Source organism: Pseudoliparis swirei, chromosome 23, assembly GCF_029220125.1.
Source record: "Pseudoliparis swirei isolate HS2019 ecotype Mariana Trench chromosome 23, NWPU_hadal_v1, whole genome shotgun sequence".
Lineage (NCBI taxonomy): Eukaryota > Metazoa > Chordata > Actinopteri > Perciformes > Liparidae > Pseudoliparis > Pseudoliparis swirei.
In genome coordinates, this window is record NC_079410.1 from 18903543 (window position 1) to 18928856 (window position 25314).

The 25314-nt window shown below is 47.1% G+C and overlaps 1 protein-coding gene and 1 non-coding gene across 2 annotated transcripts; one reads left to right on the top strand and one right to left on the bottom strand.

The window, feature by feature from the left end:
* On the top strand, positions 1–23566 carry grb2b (growth factor receptor-bound protein 2b). Its single transcript, XM_056407311.1, has 6 exons — positions 1–399; positions 2272–2532; positions 17380–17477; positions 18939–19061; positions 20662–20830; positions 21379–23566. The coding sequence occupies exons 2-6, from the start codon at positions 2455–2457 to the stop codon at positions 21562–21564; spliced, it is 654 nt and encodes a 217-aa protein (XP_056263286.1). The 5' UTR covers positions 1–399; positions 2272–2454; the 3' UTR covers positions 21565–23566.
* A 1512-nt stretch (positions 23567–25078) lies between these two features.
* On the bottom strand, positions 25079–25160 carry trnas-aga (transfer RNA serine (anticodon AGA)). The gene has a single exon. It is a non-coding gene; the product is annotated as a tRNA-Ser (tRNA).
* Positions 25161–25314: the final 154 nt, after the last annotated feature.

Genomic DNA, 25314 nt, shown 5'->3' on the forward strand with positions numbered 1-25314 from the left:
AAAGCGGCTACACGCTGATAATACTTATGCGTGCGTCTGTTAGTCAACTTAAAAAATAATCACAGACGATCGTTGAACGCAGTCGCGGGCAGCACGTCGGTAACGCGGTGGCTCCGGAGCAGACTGACAGGGAGGAGCTCCAGTCACAACAGCGGGGCAGACCCTCCCAGCGCCGCGGAAGGAAGCGGAAATAAACGTCGCAAACCGTATGCTAGTAGCTCCGGACTCCTCGGACGGGGTGTAAGCGACATCACACACACACACACACACACACACACACACACACACACACACACACATCGACCGTTGCCTCCGAAGAGGAAGCAGGGAGTGGGCGATCACACGGTCCGGGCTTTCGCTTGTTACGGTGGCAAGCGTCAACACGGAACATCTCGAGTGGTGAGTTTCCCCCCTTTATGCTTCCTCCTCACGTAAAAGTTGTGTTGCTGCTACCCCTCTTCTTCTTCTTCTTCTTTGCACTTCTTCACGACGCAGGCGAAGTCAAGTTCGGTTACGTTAGCTGGGCTAACTGTGCCGCTAAGCTAGCGACAACAGCTCGCGCTACGAGAGAGAGAGAGAGAGAAGAAGAAAAAGAGGTGTTTTCTTCCTTTTCACAATTACCCAACGTGAAGCTGCACGGCACGGAGGCCTCGCGCTCCCGGTGTACCCGCCACAATGCCGACTTCACGCCGCTCCGCACGGTCCGCGGCACGTCGCCGTCGACTCGCCCGTTAGCGCTGCGTTAATCCGGGGGGGAGAAGTTCGGCGACCGCAGTTACTGTCGTCCGACCGTTAGCCGGCGTGCTAACCGCTCGAGCGTCACTGAAACACCGGGGCGCAGGCTGGGAGCGAATCGATCCTCTCGCGCGAAAAAACAAAGACAACAACAACAATAACAACAACAACCACGGTTTAATACTCCAACTTTGAACATTACGACACGTTGAACGCTGCCACCGTTTCGACAGCGAGGAAGCAGGAGAAGCTTGTAGCTACAGGAGGGTTGTTGAGCCCCCACTCCCCTCCTCTCCTTCCAGCCTCCCTCTCTGAGTCTTCGTCCCCTCTAGCATTACTTTACTTCTGTCACTGGTGCGACCCCCGGGGGGGGGGGGGTTGTTGACAGTCGTAGTGCTGTAAACAATGGCTGCAGTCACATTCTAGGGCTTAAAGTTGCCGTTACCGTCCAGTGACTTTGCTGGAAGAAAAACAGCCCCGTGTCTTTCTAGCTAGCATGGACATGGACAATAAAAACAGATTTAGCTGGATAATGTTTTCCATGCAGTTCGTTACTCTTTCTCTTGTATTTGGGCATCTGTTTGTCTGCCTGTGGTTGAATGGCCTTCTTATTCGAGGCAGGGCTTGATTAGTGTGAATCCATTAGTGCTGCCCTGATGGCATATTGGCAAACAACTTTAACGAGATAACGTGGCTTTATCCATTTAACCCTGCAGCCCTCGGGTTGAGTCGGTGTATCACTGTCGGCTCTGCTAAAGTCGGCTGCTGATTTATCTCTGTCTGGGCCAGGTGGCCGGCTGGCTGTCATGGTGCTCTGGAGGAATTGTACATTAATTACCGTGAATTGAACGTTGCCCAGGATTATCTGCAGCTAGAACATGAAGGCCGTAACCTCATTTCACAAAGCCAGATGACCATTAGTTAGGGTTGAGATATTTTCACATATTGTTGGATCTCACTGGTGTGATGTCAACACAATGGCCACAACATAACTGTCTCATGGGGCAGTTATACAACATTTTATTGGTGTGACGAGGAGTCATTGGAATTAGTAAACTTGCAACATGAAAGGAGGCACTATATTAAATTCATCTTTAATTTGTATTTTTGCCGTTTTTGTGTTCAATTTAGTTTATTTGTATAGCCCAATTTCACAAATTACAAATTTGTCTCGGAGTGCTTTACAATCTGTACACATAGACATCCCTGCCCCAAAACCTCCCATCGGATTAGGAAAAACTCCCAAATAACCCTTCAGGGGGGGGAAAAGGAAGAAACCTTCAGGAGAGCAACAGAGGAGGATCCCTCTCCAGGATGGACAGAACAATAGATGTCATGTGACCAGAAGGACATATTTAGAGTTAAAATACATTCAATGAATATGACAGAGTGTATGAATAGTTCATAGTAGGCATATTCCACGATCCAGACCTCCACGATCCATCAGGCAGATGGAGGTAGAGAGGAGGAGTGGGCGGAGTCTCAACAGTTCATTATGTTTGCGTCACATTTGAGCCCGACTCTTCTTGTTTGCAGGTACCTCACGGTGACCTTTATGTGAGGTCCAAGCCCGACAGGAGCGGTGTCACAGACGGGAGGAGAGACTCGGAGGACAACATCTGGCCACAGAAGCCGGGAGATACGCGTTTTTATTTTTTATTCAGGGCCCCTGAAACGCGACCATCAGCCGAGCGGGTTTTCCAGCAGCAAACTGCGACCATGGAGGCCATCGCCAAATACGATTTCAAAGCTACTGCTGACGATGAGCTTAGTTTCAAGCGTGGGGAAGTTCTCAAGGTGAGCGAAAACTATTTGATCGTTTAACGTTAAGACTTGTCCGTGTTACTCATGTATATGCTATGCTGGATTCCTTTTTCTGCTGGAGGGTTGAATCACGCGTAGTTAATCGTCCTTTGGTCCGTCCTGTGTTACGACAGTTGAATAACAATAAATCTACAGTGTTGCGCATGAGATCAGTATGTTCTTTTTTTTCAATTGGACTTAACACGGTGATAGACTTACCCGAACGCAAACACACATTTATAGAAGAAAAAGGTTGTGAGACTAGCTATAACCTAAAATCCAAAACGCCACTACGTCACATGAATTGGAATCTAAAGCCGAGGTGTCGTGGCTCAGTGTGTACTCTCGTTCTAAAGGAGCAATGCTTGTGTAAAAGCGGCCGGTGATTTGAAGAGGCAAAAGATGCCCTGCTTTTTCTCTTCCACGATGTGACGTGCTCTCTGTTGAAACCCCAGGCTTGTCCACATCTTCGGGCGCGAGGAGCTGATTTAAAGCCTCGCGCTTTCTGCTTTGCCTGAACACTGCGTTTTACACTCTGACCTTGATGACATCGCCAAGATATTTAAAAAAGTACAAACAATTTCCCTATGCAACAATTCACTTTGGCTTTAAATGCAATCTTCACAACCCCTCTGTTTGGGGTTACAGCGATGACGAGCAGGACGAAGAGGCGACGTGGGTTGCTAAACACTCCAAAGAAAGTCAAACGTTAAAGTTTAATATCGCATGACTTCAAGAGTTCCCTTCTCTTTCCCTTTTGGCTGAAAGGCGCGTCTTTATTTTCGCTATTAAAAACGTCCGTCGACGGTCAGGACGGTTCTCAGGAATCACTTACGCTTTCGGCTGACCGGCGGACAACGATGCATTAGTACGAAACGACCACACAGCTCCGTGTTTCCCCGTTTTCAGCATAACAATCAATTGTTTTCACGGGCAACATCTGTTTTTCCAGACATGCAGGTCGATGGAAAATAGTCGTGGAAAATAGTCGTGGGGCAGACTAGCATGTGCATAATTATTTTTTCTAAATATATTTTGGTCCAGAAAAGCCTCCACAGCACAACTGCAGCTAGTAACCCGGCCTCCACGTGAGAGGAGACCGCTCCTGTGTAGTACCTTGATTTTTTTATATATATAATATAATATAATGACTGTTTTAACATAAAGGTCAGCTGGCCTGAATTGGTGAACTGTTCTCTCGGGGATGAGTGCTCCTGTTTTGCTGAATAAGAGATTTGAAAAGATTTCTTATCTCACCAGGGGGGGAGGGGGGAGGGGGGGGAGAGCGAGAGCGAGTCGGCTCAGGAAACACTGAGCTGAATCTGAGTACTTATTAAATTTGCATTGGAGCAGCGAACGCACTGTACTTTTCCTCCTGATTTCCACAGCCAGTGGAAAAGCTCCAGCCGCATGTTAATGGGAAATGCCACAGAATCTCCTCCCTAATTGACAGCGTTAAAGACGCCAGGCGATTGGTGCCGGGGGCAATCAGGACTAAACTGCATCATTCGGTGACATTTGTTGAACGCCGTCTGACGTTCCACTCGGGTTTCACGCCCTCTGTGTGGAGCACGTCGTTGCTTTTAATTCCTGATTTGTTTCCTGCCTTTTTATGGTCTTTTTTTATCTCACTCTTTTTGCAGAGTGTCTGACGTCTTCCCCCCCCCCCCCCCCCCCCCAAGCGTGTACTGCCATTCTTCATTCGGACTAAAATAGAGCTGCCGCGTTTAATGGATTAGTTGTCGACTATTAAAGTAATGGCCAACTATCGCGGTTACGGGAGGTCTTTGATGCCGGCTTCTTAACCGTGATTATTTTTATTTTCTGCTCCTCCTCGACGGCAGGAAACCGAATATCTCCGAGTTGTGGTAAAAAGAGACGGCTGTAGCGGCAGAAACTCCTCTCGGGTTATTTCTGGACAGAGACTCGGTCTGAAATGGGGAAGGAAAGCCTGCGTGACTGTCGCCTAAAGCGCCGTCCACACTTCGTTTTTTTTTTTTTTTTATCTCGCAGGAATGGTTGTCGGCGATGCTCTCAGCGAGCGCCGCTGAGAGGAAGCCCGTATGGTTTTGGTCCCGGAGACGTCTTGGCTTTAAGTGCGATCGGCACCGGCAGCACCGCCACTTGCAGTTTGAGTGACTCATCGTGACTCGCTGTTCCCGAAGCCCAGGCAGCTCCGGCTGTGGCCCGACGCCATGCAGAAGTTTTCCCTCAACGTTTCAATAGCTGCTTTTCTATTTTAAAAAAATAATAAAATAGCTTCTTTTTAAAAAAATATGTACTCAAGTGTTTATCTAATGAATCGTCACCCGGGGAAATGAAAAGGTTGCTCTTGGGGACTTGACATCCCGTTGTGTCCGACTCCTTTAACAGTCCTGAACGCTCGTATCCGTGAAGACGAGCGATTTGCAATCGGGACGTGACTGTTTTGTTCCAGCATTAAGTCTGAAGGATGACAACTGTGCTCAACTTTGTTTGAGAATTTCATAACCAGCATTTTCTCTGAAGTCGGTCTGTGTGCAGATGCTTCATCTGGAGGGAGAGAGCTGCGGCCCGTTTCGACAATTGATTTGTTTCCTGGGGTTTTGCTCGTCTTTGGGTTACATGATTATTTTATTTATATTGACTGAACAATTAATATCCACCCCCCCCACACACACACACACACACACACACACACGTCAGCCACCACCTTCTTTCGATGTTCCCGCTCTTATTCCTAATATTACTGTTACAAGAAAAGTAGATTCAATCGTATTGGATGAAAGAGAGTCTGTGTGGTCCGATGCGATCGAGATCGTTTAAAATGTGTTACTCCGCCGTTACCAAGAAGCGCCTCATGTCATCGTGACTCTCACAGCTGGTTGGCCCGATCGGGCTGCCCTCTAATTTGCAGACTTGAGTCACACACCAACGATGACTGGTCCGAGTGGCCGTCAAACGCATCTCCTCTATCATTTGGATGCGTCTGTGCCTGTTCATATTACTTTATCAGTAAGAAGCACACAGTGCTGTTCCAACTACCTTCCCGTTTTATCTTTCTTTTCAAGCGGTTAAGCCGTTAACCCCCCCCCCCCCCAATCTCAACGGTGGAGCTTTCAAATGTTCCGGACGTAGAAATCTTTTTTTCAAAGCATCGAATGTAAAATCTCTCACTTGAATGTGCAGCGAGAATTCAGACTAGTTCAGCTTCTCAGTCTGAACTCCCGTCATGCCGAGACAGGAAAAGGGGAAACGGCCACTGGTGGTTGGAAGATCTTTCTCTAAATGTAACGATGCACTGTAGTTTTTACTTTCACATTGAAAAAGCGGAAGGTAATGTTTTGATCGCCGTGTATTTGTATGCGTGCGTGCGTGTTATTCGCATAACTCAAAAAGTATTAAACCGAATCGCATGAAATTTGGTGGGATGATTGGTTATTATCCGGGGACCATTTGATTAGATTTTGGGATCGATCGGGTCAAAGGTCAAGGTCATGAAAAGGTCAAACGCTTCTTTTTACCATAGCACGGTCAATTTATATCCAATTGGCATGCAACTAATGCCAAAATGTTCATAATTCAATGCCCAATCTTGTGATATGCGAAGGTATGCGCTCTACCGAGTGCCCGTTCTAGTTATTATTGTTTCGCCTTTCTATATTTATGACTGAGATCACACACGCGCGTACGTTTTAACATCGCCGCTCTAGCAACCATCGCTTTGACCTCCTTGCTGGGGACGTTTGTCCTCGGGAGAACTTCCCTGGAGATGATTTACTGAGGCGTTTGAAGCCATTTATTGATGGATGCCTTTAATTGTTAGCACTAGATTCAAGGAGCACCTTTGTTACATGCCATATAATGCAATCTGAATATGTCTTCACTCGTCTATAACCCGACGCATGAAGACGGGCCTTTCTTCAGCGCCCCGTCTACCCGACCTGCAGTGTGAGTGAAGTTAATGCCGGTCAACCGGCCACATCTGCATCCGTTCCACCACTTTCATAATCGAATCATCCGTTGAGTCGGTTCTTCTTTTGAAATGCTCGGCTCGGTCTCGCTCTGCTCGTTTCTTTCTGTGTCAGAAGGCAGATCTCGCCCAGAGCGCTGTGCACTTGTTCTCATTTCCTCCTTGAATAAATAAAGATTAACAGCCCCACCGGTGGACCAATGAGCTCCTATCACCAGATCTTTGAACTGTGCCCGCGCGGCGCGATCTCCTCCTCCGACGATACCGCCGGCCGCTCATCCGTTGTTCCAGTCCTCCTCCTCCTCCGTCAAACTTAGGTTGTGGCCGCTAACTCCAGTTTAAGAGTCACCCCTTGAATGAGAACTTGCCAATAGATTACCAACTGAGCCGAGGCCTTCGTGGAGCATTGAGACGCCGCGCGGTCCTTTTCACAGGAGGCAAACGTCCGCTGACGAGAGAACGTGCTTCAGTTATTACGCTGAAATGAAATAATAATGATAATTAATAAAAGGGAAATTTGAAGAGCTTTGTAATGCGTGTTTGCATGCTTTAGGGAATACAAATACAACCTTAACATTATATATTTTGGTGTACATTACAGCGTTTGAAGCTTTTTGTTTCCCCTGAATGTCACATGACATATTCATGAGAGTTGTTTCTTCTCTTCTTTGAGTGACTGCGTTGGCACCGCCACTCGCCCCAAACCTCTCGTTGAATCGGGCCGCGGCTCAACGCCGGCGTGTCCTCCCGCCGTGCGCTCACGTTGATGTCACGGCTCAACTGTGTTCACATCCTGTTTGTTGCGTCTTCTGACACCGAGCTACTTCCTGCATCTCCGCAGCCAAAGTCGAGCACTTCTACACCCAAGCCCCGCCCACCGCTCTTCAGCAGCGCGGCCTGGGTCTCCTCCCCTCCACGCAGACGGTCTGGTGGTCGCTCCGCTCGCATTAGCGTTGCAGTAGATTTTTGCTGTTGCCTCAGCAAGAACTCGCTATTTTTAAGCCGCCCCGTGACGGACATCCTGTTGTCCCTCTGGAGGGGGGGTTGCGATATAAAGGAAAATGGAGCTTTTAGCCAGTTGCTTCGACACTTCCACCCCGCCCCTGATTAATGGTTCCCTCATTGCCTATTAGTGCTCACGGTATTGATTTTCCCCTTCCACTTGACCGCTGACGAGAGGAAGAGCTGCATTAGAGCTGACTCGTGATGCCTGATTGTCTTTGAAAAGTCCACAAAACCTCAAAGACCCATAATCCGTCATTGGAGTCTGAGCGGCCAATCCAAATCCCACTATTTGATTATTTTTTTTCCCTAAACATTAGCACGGTGGCCTCCGTCCGACCCCCGCGGCTTTTTGAAAATGGAAAAATCCATAAGGTTAGGAATGAGGAGAACGTCCCCTGTGCTCAGTTCGGAAACGTCCTTTTGTCTTGGTGCGTTACATCGCACGATTTAGAGAAACGGAAGGACGAATGCTAAGCGGCGTGTTGTCGTTGATACTGTCGACGTGAAGCCGGAGCGCCGCGTCGACGACCAGTGGCGGTTCATCCATAGGGGGCGCTAGGGCGCCGCCCCTCTTAAAATTTGTAGATGAAAAAAAAAAAGAAGAAGAAAAAACAACAACATCCTGTCAAAAAACATTATATGCCAAATCATTTAAAATAGTAAATATACCGTGTTGACGCGCTAAATGTGTGTGGGAGACCGTCAGCCTGTCAACAACCACTTAAGTTGATGTGAAAAAAATAAATATATCGCCATTATCACGGAGAAAAGCCCCTCCCCTTTTTCGAGGCGATCTAACGTGTGTACGGCATCGAGAAAATATTTCAGTCGTTTCGGCAAGGACCGGCTTCTCATTGGCGGATGAAACGTGAATCTTGGGTCGCAAAAATGGGCGCTCGTTGGCCAATGACATTGTTTTATTATTTCACGTGGTTGGACTATTCGGCAGATCAGAGACCGGTATCGTTCCCTCAGCCCAGAGAGCTCCAGGAGCTACACGAGCAGGTTGCTAACGGAGCTGTCAGCTGGTGCTCAGTGAGTAATGCGCTGTTCAATTTCCCCTGTCTGTTGTTCCAAAGGGACTGAAACTCTCTGGACTACAACGGGGGGAGGGATCTAAAGAGCTGCAGACAAGTGTAAAGCACGAATCTTACCGCAGTTATCTAGCTAAGAGCATGAAGCTAACGAGCTAACAGCCTGAAGCTAACCCTGTTTACAGTCAGCAGAAGGAGACCGAACTGGCATCGAAAACACAACGAAGAAGTTCTGAAAAACAGACACATTCCCTCAAGAATAATGGAAACAGGCTGGTTACAGACATGATTGACTTTAACCAGAGAGTAAAGTGACCACTTTAAAGAGAGGAGGCTACTTTTCTTTACAGTAGTGGGTCTACTCTGTCAAACACCCAATGTAACATGTGATCTCTTTCTGACTATTCTGCTCTGAACCTCTTTCATGCGAGGGTGAAACTCTTTTATTTTGCAAACCTCTGAAACCCAACCCAATGTTCCTTAAAGCTGCTCTGAACCTCTCATGCCCAAAGTTACAGTGTGTTGATAGTTGTTATTGGACAGTGTTGAGCACGCTGTGTTCTTTAAATAAAGCTTTGTTTTTTACAATATTCTACTCAAAACCTCTTTTCTTCTCATTGTTGAGTGATATTTAAACTGCGCCCCCCCCCCCCCCCAAAAAAAAATCACCAGCCGCCACTGTCGACGACGTGCGTCCAAAGGGTCGACTCGTCGCTGCCGCGTCGCTCTTTTCCTTTTGTTCCAGCTGAGATCCCCCCTTCCTGTGGGAGCTCCCCTTGAAGTCACGTCGGAACCGACTATTTAGTTTTAATTAAGTGCCGAATCTCCTGCGAGGACGCTCAGATAAGTACATTTCTCTGACTCTTTCTCTTTTCTAATTAACAGTCTGACCGTGTTAACGGGAGGGAGATTGTTATATTTTTAAGGGCTTTTCTATGAAGTGTAGCCAAAGGACAGAGCCGTATTAAAGGCTTACGCTCTTCAACACGAGAAGAAATGTACATCTGACCCATCCTTAGTTATGAAGGAGCAGTGGGCTGCAGAGAAGCAACTGGGGGTTCAGTGCCTTGCTCAAGGACACTTCAACATGCAGCGACCACCCGTCCCCCTGAGCTACAGACGACCCCCGAAGGAAGCAGGACAGCGTGTCAGACCTTCTGTACACAACCTGCGAAGTGCAGCAGCAGCCTGAACGATGAGGAAGAGGGACGAGGCCTGAACGATGAGGAAGAGGGACGAGGCCAATGGGAGGTGTGGAAACTGCAAATATTGCCACAGCTCGGTAATGGAGGAGAGCGTGTTTGCACGAACCTCGTCCCGCCGCTCCACCGTCTTTGTTGACGTGCGCGTCCCGTGTATTCGAGGCGATCTGCGCCCGAGTCAACAGGCGGACACCGTCTCTCCCCCCCCCCCTCCCCCCCCGGTCCTAATGGCTGTCCAACTAGGCACGGGTTAATCCGTGGCCACTCGGCCCCCCCTCCCCTCGCTCGCTCACAGCCTGTCGTAGCAGTAGCTTATGCAAAGAGCGGCAGGTGTGTGTGTGTGTGTGTGTGGTAGCGTGGCACTCGACCGAGCTGTCAGGAAACTGTCACGCGCTGCTTTCTTTTTAAAGACTCTAAGCGGTCGCCCTGGTTTGCCAGCGGCGAATCGACGTCTGCAGACACTTTTCTGGCCGTTCTCGTGTCATGTCTGCCTCCTATAGAATGTGACTCATCGCACTGCATGCAGATGGGAAATTACTTTTAGTTTCACTGTTGGAATTAATGAGCGCTATGTCGTGGATACGTGTTTTATACTGCAAGTTAGTGCACTATGTGGAGAGGTAAATACTCTCTTGTATTCCTTTTTTTACCTCAAAGAACCTCTGTTTATAGTTTTATAGCCGAGGGCAGAGCATGTGAGTTGGGAGGCATGCCTATGAAATGCATATGATTTTTTTTTTTATAGTGTGCTGCACTGAACCTGTGGAAAGGGCCCACGACGATGGCTTTTTGATAATTGAAGTGTCAGTGTGACTAACGGATCACCGAGGTGATGCGTGGAGCTCCGTTTCAGTTCTCGGATCACGTACTGGGAGCCGAGCTAGACGTAGCTTCTCTTTCTTTCTTTCTTTTTAACTTTTTCTGGTTGAAACCAAAAAAAACATCCATCTGAAGCAGGCATCGGGTCATCTCGCCACCCTTGGACGCTGTTATCTGTCTTTTTTTTCCCACACACTCAGTAAAAGATGAACCTTTTCCCAATGAAACACCTTTTTACTTTTCTTTTGTGTTTCCTGTACATCTTCTACATTATTTCTGACCTCTTTAAGGAGGAAGAGTGAAAAAGCAGGTGAGATGACTCATCTAAAAGACAACTTTCTCCCTCTCTGGATTGACGGGGCGTCACAAAAAGGCGTTTATCCAGCCAGCTCCCGCAGATTGGACGGCGGCGTCCACAGAGAAGCTGGCTTGGCTGCTTTCGAGAAAGAGATGCCCTCGTTTTCTGTGATTTGCCCCCGAGGAGTTTTCCGAAGCCGATCACAAGGAGCCCGGTTCTTCAAAGTGTTCCTCTGCTTCGTTCTCGCTCTCGGCTTCTGTCGCTTTCTCTCGCTTCGACTCTCTCGCTCAGTCCTCCGTCACTTCTTCTGGCTCCCGCCGTCTGTTTCCTGGCTTCTCCGTAGCGGCTGAGTGTTGAGTCGGAGCTCTAATTGGATCTCGCTCCTTCTCCTCTCCCCATCACTCCCCTCCTGATGTGCCGTTAAGTCGCCGGCGGCTGTGTTTAACCCCTCCGGAAAGTTCATAATTCTTCTTCTCCTCCTCCCGGTTTCCCGCCTCCCTACACTCGTCTTTGCTTGTGGACGGAACGGTCCAGGAACGGATAAGCTCCGTATTCCTTGACGCCATCGAGGCGGTTGGTGGATCGACAACTTTTTGGTGTGTGTGTGTGTGTGTGTGTGTGTGTGTGTGTGTGTGTGTGTGTGTGTGTGTGTGTGTGTGTGTGTGTGTGTGTGTGTGTGTGTGTGTGTGTGTGTGTGTGTGTGTGTGTGTGTGTGTGTGTGATCTATGCAACAACAGCTGGTGAAGCCTCTCGTTGGCTTCAGACGTCAATAAGCCCTCAACGCTATGCAACTGTTTCTCCCCCACACACACACACACACACACTTGTCCTAAGCTGTTGCATCTGTTTACTGCACTACAGATGTTGTCGCTTTTAAAATAAATAAATCTCGGGTCATCGGAGGCTATTGCCAAAATAAGCTGCACTGAGAGCTCAGGCTGTGATGAACAACGTCATGATGTAAGAAAGGATCCTCCCCCCCCCCCCCAGGGAGGGAGGGAGGGAGAGAGAGAAGCTACACCATATCAATGATTACACTGGGGCTGTTTACAGTGTATCTCCCGTCTGGTTGACGCGTTTATCTTCTTTTCAGGAATTATGACTTTTCAGGAGTCATGAGTGTTTGTTTAAAAAAAGATTGTAAACCAACTACATGGTAATTATCGGCCTGTTGTATCCATGGATACATCTGACAAAAAGATGGCAAAGATCTCAAACCGCTTTCTCTCATTTTTTTTGTAATTTTGATACAACACTTCCCCTGTTTTTTTTTTTTTCCTCTTTGAATGAAAATAACCGCTCGATAAATGCATGCCGTTTGCTCTTGCGCAATAGTTGGCGTCGAAGCCGTCGCTTTATGAACTCTGGTTTGAGAACCACGGCCGTGTCCGGCGTGGAGGTAATCTCCCGGGCGAGGTGTGAGCGCGTGTGTTCTGAAGCCACACTCCATGCGGTGATGGCCTCCAGCATCATCTTAATTACAAGAGTGTTACAAGCTTTCATTTACCTGAATCCAGTGTGATCCGTCCCCCTGTCTGTCTGCGTCGGGCGGTGCTCGTCATCGCGTCCCCGACCTGCAGCTCCCCGCTGGCCGCAAAGGAGGTCGACCTCATTTACAAGGCTCTTATTTTGGGGTGTTTTTTCCCCCCGAAAGTGGTTTTGCTAAACAAAGCATTAAGTGAACTAGTGTGGGTCTTCACACCTCTTCCTCCTCCTCTTCCTCACCCCCCTATGTGCTGTGATTTAAAATCTGGCTTCCTCTCCGTATCCATCCGTCTGTCTATGATTCATCTTTGGTAAAACACTTCCAGAGCACGATAGAATTATTACACTAATACTTTACCCCTCTTTACAAACAAATTTAATGGTATACAACTTGACTCCACACACACTCCCTTCATACTGTCCTAAATACTTGTGTGTGTGTTTTAGTCGTCTGCATTTATTTGTCCCTCAGTCTAACTTTTTTTTTTTGTCCAGGTTTGGTCGGAGGAGCCTTTTACTTTCACTCAGTGTTTTCTTTCTTACATTTTTCTTTTGTTTGTTTTTGTCGTGTGTCAAAGCCTCCAGTTTGATCTCGTTATTTGAGGGGAACGCGGGTTGAGTGATCGAGAACGCAGTACCGCCCGACATGAAAACTACATGCATGTGTTGATCAACTACCTGAACCCCACCTGCAAACCTTATGCATGACACGCATGTCAGCACTGAGACAAAGGAGTGTTGAGAGAGAGTGACGGGGAGAGAGCGAGAATGCAAAGTGGAGAACAATAACAACACCTGTATACCTGTGACTTGATGTCTGGGTTTCTTTCATCCTGTGGTCCCACTGGCTCGACCCACCAGTTGCATACGACCAGTAACATCGTGGTGTCTGATAATCTTCTGCGGTCTCATTTTTAAAATAACCCCAAACTGTGTTTGATGTTGTCACGGTTTCCGTGCGGACAGGCGGCTCGGGGGTCTCCGTCGCGGCGGCAGACCCGACCGGCGTCGGCCTCTGGTTCTGATGACGCTTCAGTCTGACCTGCCGCATGCTCAGATTAACTCTCACTCCGGTTAATCCCCGCTCCCGATTTATTTATTGCAATTCCATGCGACGAGTGGTTTGTTTTGCGGCCCGTTGGACTCCCCACACTGCGCCTCCATCTCGTGTTGGGATGGATTTACTAAAGCGCTGACTTGTGCAATCGTGACTTCTCGAGCGCGGTTGTTTCCTTTCATCCACACACTCCGAGAGAAAAGCCTTTTGGTACGACACGCCGGCGTTCAGGTTTTCCGCGGTGGAGAAAGGGAAGGTCTGGATTTGGATCTAATCTCCTCGGAGTTATCGCGAACACGGCAAAGTAAATGTAGGATTACTTCATAAACCCCAAGGAAAGACGGGAACTTCAAGGAAAAAATCCGTCATGATGACAGACCGACTTCTCACTCGTGTGTGTGTGTGTGTGTGTGTGTGTCACCCTCAGCCTCTCAAATAGAAACTCCTACTATTGTGGCTCAATCAGATTCGAGATAAAACCAAATCATCGAGCGAAGAGGAGGGAGGAACATGGTCCACGGCCTCCGCCTGACACAACGCTGCGGTTGTCTCTTCTTCTCTGTGTGGTTTAAATCAAGCCAGCCAAGCAAATATTTCATTCTGCTTTTCCCTCGTGGGTTTCCTTGTCTCTCGGTTTTGAGAGCCAGCGAACACGTTTCAGTCCGAAGGCGTTCCCATCGGCCCTCTGACTGATTGAATGTGAGCTCCCAGTCTCACTCTCCTCTCGCATCTCTTTCAGAATGAGCTCAGCTCAGCGATACGTGTCGGGTTGGTTTCCACAGCTGGGATGCTGCGAGAGTGAAAAAACACATTTTATTTATTATTGTCGACGTGATGTCGATGCTCTCGACAGGAGGAGACGTTTTGTATCGAGCTGGAAATTGATGCTGCACACGAGTCGTACTCGTTTGCTTTATCGGCGTGTTAAGAGCCGCTCGCCCTGAGACGCGGTCATGCCACAACAACAACAACAACACACGCGTACGTCCCATTCTCCGGGGACGTGACCCCCGATCTGCTTCACTTGACGTCGGCTGTGTTTTTGCCGTGTCGCTGCAATATTGCAGGTTTTCATCCGGCGGTCCACCGACGCGGTGTCATCGGTACGCGGCGCGTATCGAGCGACTCCGATTCTTCCACCGCGCCGGACATCGAAAGTGAACGTTCGATTGGTCGATTCCCCGAGCGGCGCAGGCGGCGGCGTGGGAAACTTCTCTAAAGCGTGTGAGCGTTTCCTGGAAGGCGAGACGGCATCGCGCCACCTGCTGCGCTCTATTAATGACTCAATTATTTAAGGTTATCGAGTTCATAACGACGGTCTGGCGGCGCTGTGCGTGGCAGAGGGACTCCTCTCCAACAGTGGTGCAATGCATTGTGGGAAGACTTTTGATTGATCAGCCAAACAATCGAACAGTGAGATGTGTGTTTATATGCATACATGCATACATCTATCTTACTGTTAGCGGCTGCTCTGTTTCTATTGACCTTAATCTCCGCTCTTATCTTGCGGACGCGTTCCGACCCGTTCTTCTTTTCACAATCTGCTCCACGACGGCGTGCCGACTCGATGCCAATCTGTCGAGACCAATTCCTCCAGTCGGGGGCGGTCAGGGGCCACGGGGGCTTTTACAAAGACACTTCCACCTTCGACACTGTAGAACTAGAAAGGAGCAAATGTTCTAGACATATTTTTATTTTTTTAATTAAAAAAGGAATCCCGTGCAGGAGCTTTACCTCGACACTGAAGCCGTAGTACGGCTCTCTTCAATGCCACCAGACTGAATATATATATATATATATTTAAATACATTACATTACATGTCATTTAGCAGACGCTTTTATCCAAAGCGACTTACAATAAGTGCATTTCAACCTAGAGTACAAACTAAGAACAACAAGAATACAGAAAGTAACATTTCCTCAACATAGTCGAACTACAAAAGTACCACAATAAGAGCTATTTAAGTGCCACTGAAGTGCTAATCTGTGTTTTAATCCAGATATAGTCGGAAAAGGTGTGTTTTCAGTCTCAGGCGGAAGATGTAGAGACTTTCTGCTGTCCTGATGTCAGTGGGGAGCTCGTTCCACCACTGAGGAGCCAGGACAGCAAACAGTCTGGATGGAGAGTGATTAGCTCGAGGTGCAGGAGTCACAAGTCGATTGGCTGTTGCCGAGCGGAGCGAACGTGCCGGGGTGAAATAGCTATTTCTTCACTCCGAACATGGCATTACAACACAACCCTCTGTTGTTTCCAAACCCAGTGCCAGCGTTCACTTCATTCATACCTTCTTGACAACTCTGGTAACCGACATCGCTGCTTCCCACTCACGGCCCACACGAGAAAAGAGTTGACGCGGTCATAATGACCCAATCTACTGTGGTTTCCTCCCGCTTCTGGTCCGAGGCCCCTCCCCGATCCAGTAATGCAGGTCTTGGTCAGCAGCTGGGGGGGGGGGGGGGTCAGTGACAGCTGGCGTTCTGCAGGCTCACTGGAGCAAGCAGGCCGAGGCCATCGCACACGGGCCGATGGGACGTTATGGATTAAAGTAAAGAGGGAGGTGAAGAGGAAAAAATGGCTCTCAGGGAAACAGTTTTGAGTGTAATGTGCATCAAGTCTTCTGAGACTCCTCAGCTGGATTAAGGATCGTCATCACGTCGATCGCATCCTTTCTTCTTCTTCTTCTTCTCCTCCTCTGCTGTCGCTCTCGGGCTGATGCCTGGTGGCCGGACGTCGAAGACGGCGGACATTCTTCGAAATGGGCTTCCGACCGCTTTTTGCAACATCGCTGCGTTGCGTCACGTTTCCTCTGAAATGTCCACACGTCTGTCGTCGTTGCAACGAAGATTTCACGTTAATGTTGTGAGGAATATTGCGCAACACTTTTACTCTTATTTAGTTATGGTCCCCTTTTTGTCTTTTTAAAGGAATACGTCTCAATATCTCAACTTAGGCTAAGGGACGATAAAAAAAATGTCAAGACACTGGACACGATATTCGCTTTAAACAAAATGATCCTGATACTCCTTTAAAATATACTTTAATTCACAGAAATTCCGCTGAAACATACTCTGGTCACTTTATCTTTACAAATATATATATGTGGTTTTTTACCTTCGCATTGAAAATGCGGAAGGTAATGTTTTGATCGCCATTTATTTATTTATTTATTTGTATGCGTGTTACTCGCATAACAAAAAAGGTTTTAAACCGAATCGCATGAAATTTGGTGGGATGATTGATTATTATCCGGGGACCATTTGATTAGATTTTGGGATCAATCGGGTCAAAGTTCAAGAAAAGGTCAATCTTCTTTTTACCATAGCACGGTCAATTGTTATCCAATTGACATGCAACTAATGCCAACATGTTCATAATTCAATGCCCCATCTTGTGACATGCGAAGGTATGCGCTCTACCGAGTGCCCCTTCTAGTTATTTAAGCAATCGGTCATCACAACCCATAAGGTCCCATTTAAATAAAGTATAAACAATCAAGTCTGTATTTCAGGTTGTGAATTGAGCAGCGCCGTCATGTGGACGCTGCCGCTGTGCGAGCGCACTTACCCAACGTGACACTCACTTATTAACCGTGACGCACGCCGATGCAGCGCCCCACACACACACACACACACACACACACACACACACACACACCCCCTGAGCCCTCGGTCAGGCGCGAGCGCCTCACAGCTGTACGTGGCGCTGAACGGGCCTCTGGCGCGGGAGGGGCCGACGTGTTTTCAGCGCTTTTAATTGGAAGAAGCGTTTGATGTTTGTTTGATTTTGTGATATTCGTCCCACTGTTGGTTTTGTTTAGTTTCCTAATATTTGCCGAGCGGTTCTCTAACGCACATTTCAGGCGCTGTCTGAAGTCACAGGAAATTAAAGGGAGTTCGCTCAACGGGTGATTGCTGTCCATTGTTGACGTGTGTGTGTGTGTGTGTGAGAGGCGGTAACGTCTCCTCTCTCGTGTCTTTGTCCACACCAGGTATTAAATGAAGAGTGTGATCAGAACTGGTACAAGGCAGAGCTAAATGGAAAAGATGGCTTCATTCCCAAGAACTACATAGAGATGAAAGCTCATCCGTAAGTAGTGTGCACGCCGTGTGTGTGTGTTTCTCTCTCTTTAATAATGTGCTCTGGGCCTCTTACACTTAATTGAATATTGACCTGATTGCATCATTGCTGGGGTGCGATTAGATGTACTTATTTGTTGTTACAGTGGGGGGGGAGGTGTCATTGTGTGTGTGTGTTTTTTTCTCCTCTCCCTTTTTAATGTTTTTGTGTTTTCTTTTCTTTTTTTCCTGTCCTTTCGGTGTTTATTATGATCACGGTGAATCAATGTTCATGAGGAGTTTATGTGATGTTGTTATGAGTTCATTTTGGAGTGTTTCGCAATATCGTCGCCAACAACGCCCGTGACGGAGCGCTCGCCCCTCCACCTGATCACGACGTCATCACTACTCTCTCATCCGGGGGTTTAAGGATCGATCTGACCCTCGTCTACTCATTCCATCCTTCTATTCAAACTTTTATTCCAGCGCACAATAGTTTAGTCTGGGCCTCAGGCCGGATCCCAGGAGAACCCCAAATCACGGGCCTCAGGGGTTTTTGCGAGGAGTCGGCTCACGCCGGCCTCCACGGGCTCCGTTTTTAAAGTGTGACCCCATCCTGGTCGTCACGGAGCCCACGGCCGGTCTGGGAGAAGCTAGAACATGAAGAACATGCTGCGCTCCACTACATCGCTTCTTTCTGGGTTGAATATAGATTTGCAGTAAATGTTTGATTGCACATACGCAACTATTGGTGAACGTATGCCTCTTAAAAGTGATGGAAAACTCCAGTGCATCTTAACGGGGCACCTCAGGGGGCCTGGAAGGAATGTCTTTTTGTGATTCGGCCCAATCGCATCTCGGACTCGAGGCTGAAACGATTTGAAAACCATTCAACGGTCACAGAGTTCGCAAGAACTCGGATAATTGGCTCATTATTAAATTGATTCAAACGTCTACGAGTGTAAACATGATGCAGCGATGAGATGCTACAACAGACACGGATGAACTGCAACCGCGCGGCTCGGCAGGAGAACACAAAGCTCGTGGTGCTCCCGCTATAATTAGACCATGACTAATCCACTTCCTGGTTCACGGTGGACAGCGCCGCTCCACAGAACCTTTTTCCTCTCTTACTTCCTGGTGTGACATCAGTTATGTGACTCTTTGAAGGATGTAACTGTGCAGCTGGGGGAGATCAGTGGTTAGCACCCTGGTTAGCAACATGGTTAGCAACCTGGTTAGCAACCTGGTTAGCACCCTCTCCACAACGGTGACTCCTCAGGTTGAAGCTGTCAGCCAGCAGGTGTGACGTCTGAAGGTTCTCACTCTGACCTCAGACTTGTGTGTGTGTGTGATTTTGCACATTGCATGATGGCTCCGGCTGCTTCCTGTTACTCTGAGCTCATTAAGCAGAATAAAATAACTACTCCGTGTTCTGCCTTCATTCTATTCACCCCCCTCTCCTCCTTCTTCTTCTCTCTGCCCCCCGCAGGTGGTTCTTCGGGAAGATCCCGCGGGCCAAAGCCGAGGAGATGCTCAACAAACAGAGGCACGACGGAGCCTTCCTCATCCGGGAGAGCGAGAGTGCTCCGGGAGACTTCTCCCTCTCTGTGAAGTGAGTAGCGGCGACGCTCAGGAAGGAACGCCATTCAAGCCCCGCTCCGGTTTCTATAAATATATATATATTAGGGCTGTCAATCGATTTAAAAAAATTAACTAATTAATCGCACATTTTGAAATTCATTAATCGCAATTAAAAGTTAAAAGTTCATTCTTTTTAAAGACCAAACTTCACACAGAGCTGTGTTTTCAAAGAGGCTCCTACCTATAAAGTGCCAGTGAGGTATTTAATATTGTGGATGATAAATTGTTTCTTCAGTGAAACATCAGATTAGTAAAAAAAAAAAATATATTGAGACCCCATTGGTCCTGTCATCTTTAACATTGAACAGCAGAACCAGTGGCCTTGGTGACTGACTGACATTCACATATGTCACGTTAACCCTCTGGAGGCTGGGGGCATTTTATACATTTTACCAAAAAAATTATATTCACCTTTTAAAGGCGTTTTCATGTGACACACCCCCATGTGTTATACATCAAACATTCCAGAACAATCTCAGCTCTATTCAATGAGGCTCAGTTGTCCTGGTGCCGTGTTCTCTGCTCTCTGACTGACAGGTTGCTAATGAGCCTCACCTGTGAGGTGGGAGGTCCTTTGTGATTTACTGAGTGTTCATTGGTTGTTTTTTTTCCCAAAATGTTGACAGACAAACGGATTGACCAATCACGTTGAAGGTTTCGTGTGACGAGTTATTTCCGCGCCGCGTCACCCGACACGTCGCCCTTCGTTCCTCTGTGTCTCAGAGGGGGAGACGGGAGGAAGGAGCGCAGGAGGAAACCTGACTGATTCATCCACGAGTTTAAACTGATTTCTGCTACTTATTTTCGCGGAGAAATAATTGTTTTAAAAACGGAAACAGTGTTAAACCGTACTGCCGCGGCTTGACACTCGGTTTGAGTGTAAAAACTTCAACGAACACCGGAAGTAAACAAAGTTGCGTTAATTGCGTTAAAATATTTTAGTGCGTTAACGCGGCCAAATTAATTTCATAGATTAACGCGTTAACGCTGACAGCCCTAATATATATATATCTACGCTTTTTCACCCTTAAACTGACATCAGTGTGCCGCTTCCTTTTTTTACAAGTGATCGGGTTCATCCGTTTCCATTTCTCAGTACGTCCGAGTCATCGACCGCTTCCTCATTCTCGAGCCCCAAGTTGTCGGAGCCCGCCGGTTCCGATTCCCGTTGTGTGTTGGACGTCAGCCCTGCTGCTACTTAGTGTTTTAAGCTGACGCACACGGAGCTTGTTTCCTCTTTATACCTCCCTCTCTCTCTCTCTCTCTCCATCCAGACCTTCCCTAAAGGACAGGGCAGTTCACAGCGGGCCACGTTGAAGCTCCGATATGGATCATAATTACTGTCTTGACTGATTCCACTTGGTCATGCCAGTAACAGGCTGACATGCAGGAGCTCATTCCTTTGACCTTTAGTGCATTTGAAAAGCACGATGAATCTCTGACTTCTCCGCTGTCTTCATTTAAATCTGTGTGGAATAAAACAACTATAATTGTTAGAGACACCGTCCCGTTGCTGGAGAAGCCCCGCCCCTCTCTCCCTCCTCACAGTTTTCCTCTGTCACCTTGTGCAGGTTTGGAAATGACGTCCAGCACTTCAAGGTTCTTCGCGATGGGGCTGGAAAGTATTTCCTGTGGGTGGTGAAGTTTAACTCCCTCAACGAGCTGGTGGACTACCACCGCTCCACCTCGGTCTCTCGCAACCAACAGATCTTCCTGCGAGACATAGAGCAGGTCCCACAGGTAAGAACTGAACTCCCTGAGGTGTGGGGGGCGGGACTTGAGGCTGTACTCTAAAAACCAAAACTACAAAAGAATTGGTCTCCTTACCCTTAAAAAAAAGGGATTTTATATAAAATATATTTTTATTTTTATATATATATAATATATACATAATTTTAATATTATATATATATATATTAAATATAAATTATTTATATATAATTAAAATAAAATATATTACAGTGCTTATATATAATATATATTGAATATACATATTAAATATATATAAAATAAATATATTTATATATATATATATTTTTAATAATAACTGGTATTGTGGGTCAAAGTTCAGATGTTTTGTTAGTATGAGGTACTTATCTATAGTCGATGTATTTACTTACAATAGATGTAGTAGCAGTCACAGCAAAAAATCATTTAATCATTTACATATGTAAAATATTTTGAATATTTTCCCCGCAAACAAAGAACCTTTTTACACGATGTATTTAGTTTTTATATGTCCGGTACATGGCGTGACCCCCGCGCTGACCTCCTTCTCTTGCCTGCAGCATCCCACGTACGTGCAGGCGCTCTTTGACTTCGACCCCCAGGAGGAAGGGGAGCTGGGCTTCCGGCGCGGGGACTTCATCCAGGTCCTGGACAACTCCGACCCCAACTGGTGGAAAGGGGGCTGCCACGGCCAGACGGGCATGTTCCCCCGCAACTACGTCACGCCTGTCAATCGGAACATGTAAACAGTCAAACCATGTAGACGACGACAACAACAACAACACCCACAGCAACCACCATCGTTCTTGATCCCAACCCATGCAACCCCCCCCCCCTCCATCCAACTCCCAACCCCCCCCTCCACCCCACCATAACAGGAGTAGCTGAAAGAGAGAGAGAGAAGTAAAAGAGGAGTAGTGCTGCCGTGGGCGTCGCCTTGTGGGCGGCAGCTGAGCAAAAAAATCAACTTTAACTCGCGCTGAGCGTTCGCCCGCCAAGCGAGCGCCTCGGCGGAGGAGTGAGCGTCCTGAAGAGTAGTGAAGACAACCAAATGATTCTCCCGCCGCTGCGTCGGTCTTCTCCTTAACTTCTTAACATTCTGCCCTTCTTTTGTGGGGGTTTTTTCTTTCTTTTTGTTTCTTCTTTTTTTGTTCCTTTGCTGCCGCATGTTGTTTTAATCACCTAAATGAAATGCCTACCGATAAAATCCCTAACTCTGTTTTAAAGAAAAAATGTTGAAAAAAAAGAATAATAAAAAAAGAAGGAGAAGAAGAAATGGTTTTAAAAATGTAAAAAAAAAGAGGAAAAAAAAAAAGATGCAATCTACAGTACTGCAAGTTTCCATGTCTAAGATCGTTGGCACGAGAGCATTGTACATCAGCCTTCGGCTGTATAAATAAATCAACTATAGAGAGAATCCATTTTTTAAGAATATATATTATATATTTGTATGTGTTTGTCTGTTTTACCTCTCATCACAAATTGTATTTTTTTTTTCCCTTCCCATTTGTAAATTATGTTGCATCTTGTGTTCGTCCGGATGAGACTCGGGATGAGCGGACTCGTCCTTCCGGATCTATCCGAGGGCTCTCGGATAACGCAGAGTGATATTTGAGGGTCACGGAGTGCGCGCGGAGAGAGTGAAGTTTAGTTCTCCGGTCGGGGAGCTCACGTCGACCCGCGAGTATCGAGCCGCCGTGTTGCAAAGTGGTCGGCCACCTTTTCTTTTTTTTTTTTTTCTTTTTTTCTTCCCAAAGCCAATGTATTTATTGTAGCCATGTTTCCTCGGGCGGCGAACGTAGCCGACTCGAGTCCACAGACATTAAGAGGGAGCGAGGTCGGAGAGCTGAGCCACACCAACCGTGCAAAGGGATTCAAACGGCGCCAAGAAAAGGGGGATGCTCGGAGGACGTGTGCCGCGAGTCCACGTGCACACACACTCCCCCGAGCATCCCATAGGCGTACGTGCACACACACACACACACGGGATGCTCTCCTTGCTACACCTGCACGTAAGCATAGAGGCCGAGTTTGGATAATCACTGTGTGTGTGTGTGTGTGTGTGTGTGTGTGTGTGTGTGTGTGTGTGTGTGTGTGTGTGTGTGTGTGTGTGTGTGTGTGTGTGTGTGTGTGTGTGTGTGTGTGTGTGTGAGTGTGAGTGTGTGTGTGTGTGTGTGTGTGTGTGTGTGACGTCACCAGTGCGGAGCCGCAGCTGGCACCGATTCAACAGTTCAGAAAACTGAGAGATTGTCTTTTATGATCAAAGTTGAGTGATCAGCTTTAATTATGTAAATGTTTTGTTTTCTCTTTTGTCCAATGTGGCGTGTGGTCAAGCACCTTCTTTTGTTTTTGGTTCAGCAGTTTGATGTGTGTGTGTGTGTGTGTTTGTTTACCGTGTCTGTGTGGCTGTTCTCTCTGGATAGTGCCTTTCTCTCTGGTGTCTCGGTGTCTCCGACCTGCTACTTTGAGCCCCCCCTCCTCCTCCTCTTCCTACTGTAGTGAGAAACCGTGTATATAATCCAACCCGTCCCATCCGACGATGCCCCCCCCCTCTCCTCTTCTACATAAACCCGTCGTCACCTTTTATCCTCACCGACATGGAACCCTTCTTATTTAAGTGTCTCTCGCCTTGTCTTACCTAATGATAGTTTTTTGTTTAGTTTTTTGCTCTTTTTTTTTTTAATTTGCATTTGTTTTTTTGTTTTTTTCAATTAATAAAATGCAATTATTAAAAAAATGTGAATTATGTATTGTGGTCTATATACTTCAGATACAGATGAACATCCCTCATGAAACAGTGCCAAACAAAACCTGGAAGGCATATTGAGGTTTCTCCAAATACATGACATCTGTAAATAATGTATATATATATATTCCTTTAAGTTGAGATGGCAGTAGGGCTCGGAATGAGATAACTTAAGGACCACAATAACCCCAGTACCAAGAAGTATGGACACCTCTACACTTAATGCTTCGTCATGTGACCGCAGCCACAACAAGGATCACAGAAGGTTCTCCATCATTCAGAAACACATCGGAGAGATGAGGACACACACACACCCCTCAAGTCTCAGATGTTTGGATCAGCCACTGCCAGATGAAAGCGCGCCACAGCGCGCCTTTCGTCGTTTCTCCACGGGGGGTGCAGATGACGCACGTGTGTCTTGTCTTAGAGAGAGAGAGAGAGACTACAGCTGGGGGAGCCCTGCATGCTGTTGCCGTCGCCGCCCATGCAGCTCTTTGACGCCGCGTTAGCCCCGGTCTGGTGCACCGTCGGCTCCACGTTTCGACTCTCGGCGGACCGATATCGCTCTCCTCGTCTTTTCTTTATGTCACCGAGCGCCTCGAGCAGCAGCCGCGTCCTCTTTGTGGCCCTCTCATCTGGAATGGATGACATCGGGCTGCCCCGGTGCTTCTATTCATCTAACTGATGACGTAATGCCCCCTCATGCTTGTGCACTGGGCGAATAAAAAGTATATCAAATGATACGTCTCATAATAACGAGAAGCTTTATAAGGCCAACGTTTCCATACGGTGCTGCTACGGTAGTCGTGCCAGTGGTCACAGCCCGCTTGCTTGGTGATTTAAGATGCTTTGATGATTTGCAAGCGAGTGGCGCTTTTGCGGCGGGGATGAGAAGATTTCAGTCCCTTAACACCATAGTTATAGTTAATGATGGTATCGACAGTTTAGTCCAGATATTGCAAACATTGGATTGATTCGTAGTCCGTTACTGCTGCAAATAAATGTCCACACAAGTACATAAAACTCGTTGCAACCGCGTCTTTTTAAACTTCAGATGTGTATTCATTCCGGCTGATTTAGTTTAATGAGACCGGCGCGCGCAGTCTGATCTGATGAGTCACGTGTGGTACTTCACTGCCCCCTAGTGGCGGATCTCCGCACTACTGGAGAGAAATAAAACAACACATCTACTCGTGTTGTCAACTCAATTAAGTGTCGCCATTTATACACTGAAACAATAAGGTAGCATCTTAGATGTTTTGATACATACAATAAATATGATTTTACGTTAGCTTCGTCTCCAATAATAGTTTAAAACGATATAAATAATAACTAGCAGTGTACACAAGGGGCGCTGTTTCATTAGACCGTGACGGTGGAGATATCCGCCACTTATTTACTGCTTCAATACAATAGACACGACTTATTGCGTGTGGAGTTCATCGTTTAATGCCAACAGTGTTGCTCGCGTGTTAAACTAAAATCAACATTTCTACAGAAAAAAAAATGTTGCTCGTTGTCGGCAGGATTCGAACCTGCGCGGGGAGACCCCAATGGATTTCTAGTCCATCGCCTTAACCACTCGGCCACGACAACTGATACACAAGGCAGAGATACTAAATATTATTTAACCTGAGTATGACACGACAGATTTATAATATATGTAGTAGTGTTTTTTCAATACATATATATATAAATATATGTAATAGACTGATGACATGATGCATTATAGTTTTACCCAGCAGTATCG

Excerpts from the sequence above, each read along its gene's own strand:
- grb2b (XM_056407311.1), top strand. The coding sequence starts at position 2,455 with ATGGAGGCCATCGCCAAATACGATTTCAAAGCTACTGCTGACGATGAG. Across the intron at positions 19,062-20,661 it reads GACTTCTCCCTCTCTGTGAA|GTTTGGAAATGACGTCCAGC; the intron begins GTGAGTAGCGGC and ends CACCTTGTGCAG. Across the intron at positions 20,831-21,378 it reads ACATAGAGCAGGTCCCACAG|CATCCCACGTACGTGCAGGC; the intron begins GTAAGAACTGAA and ends TCTTGCCTGCAG.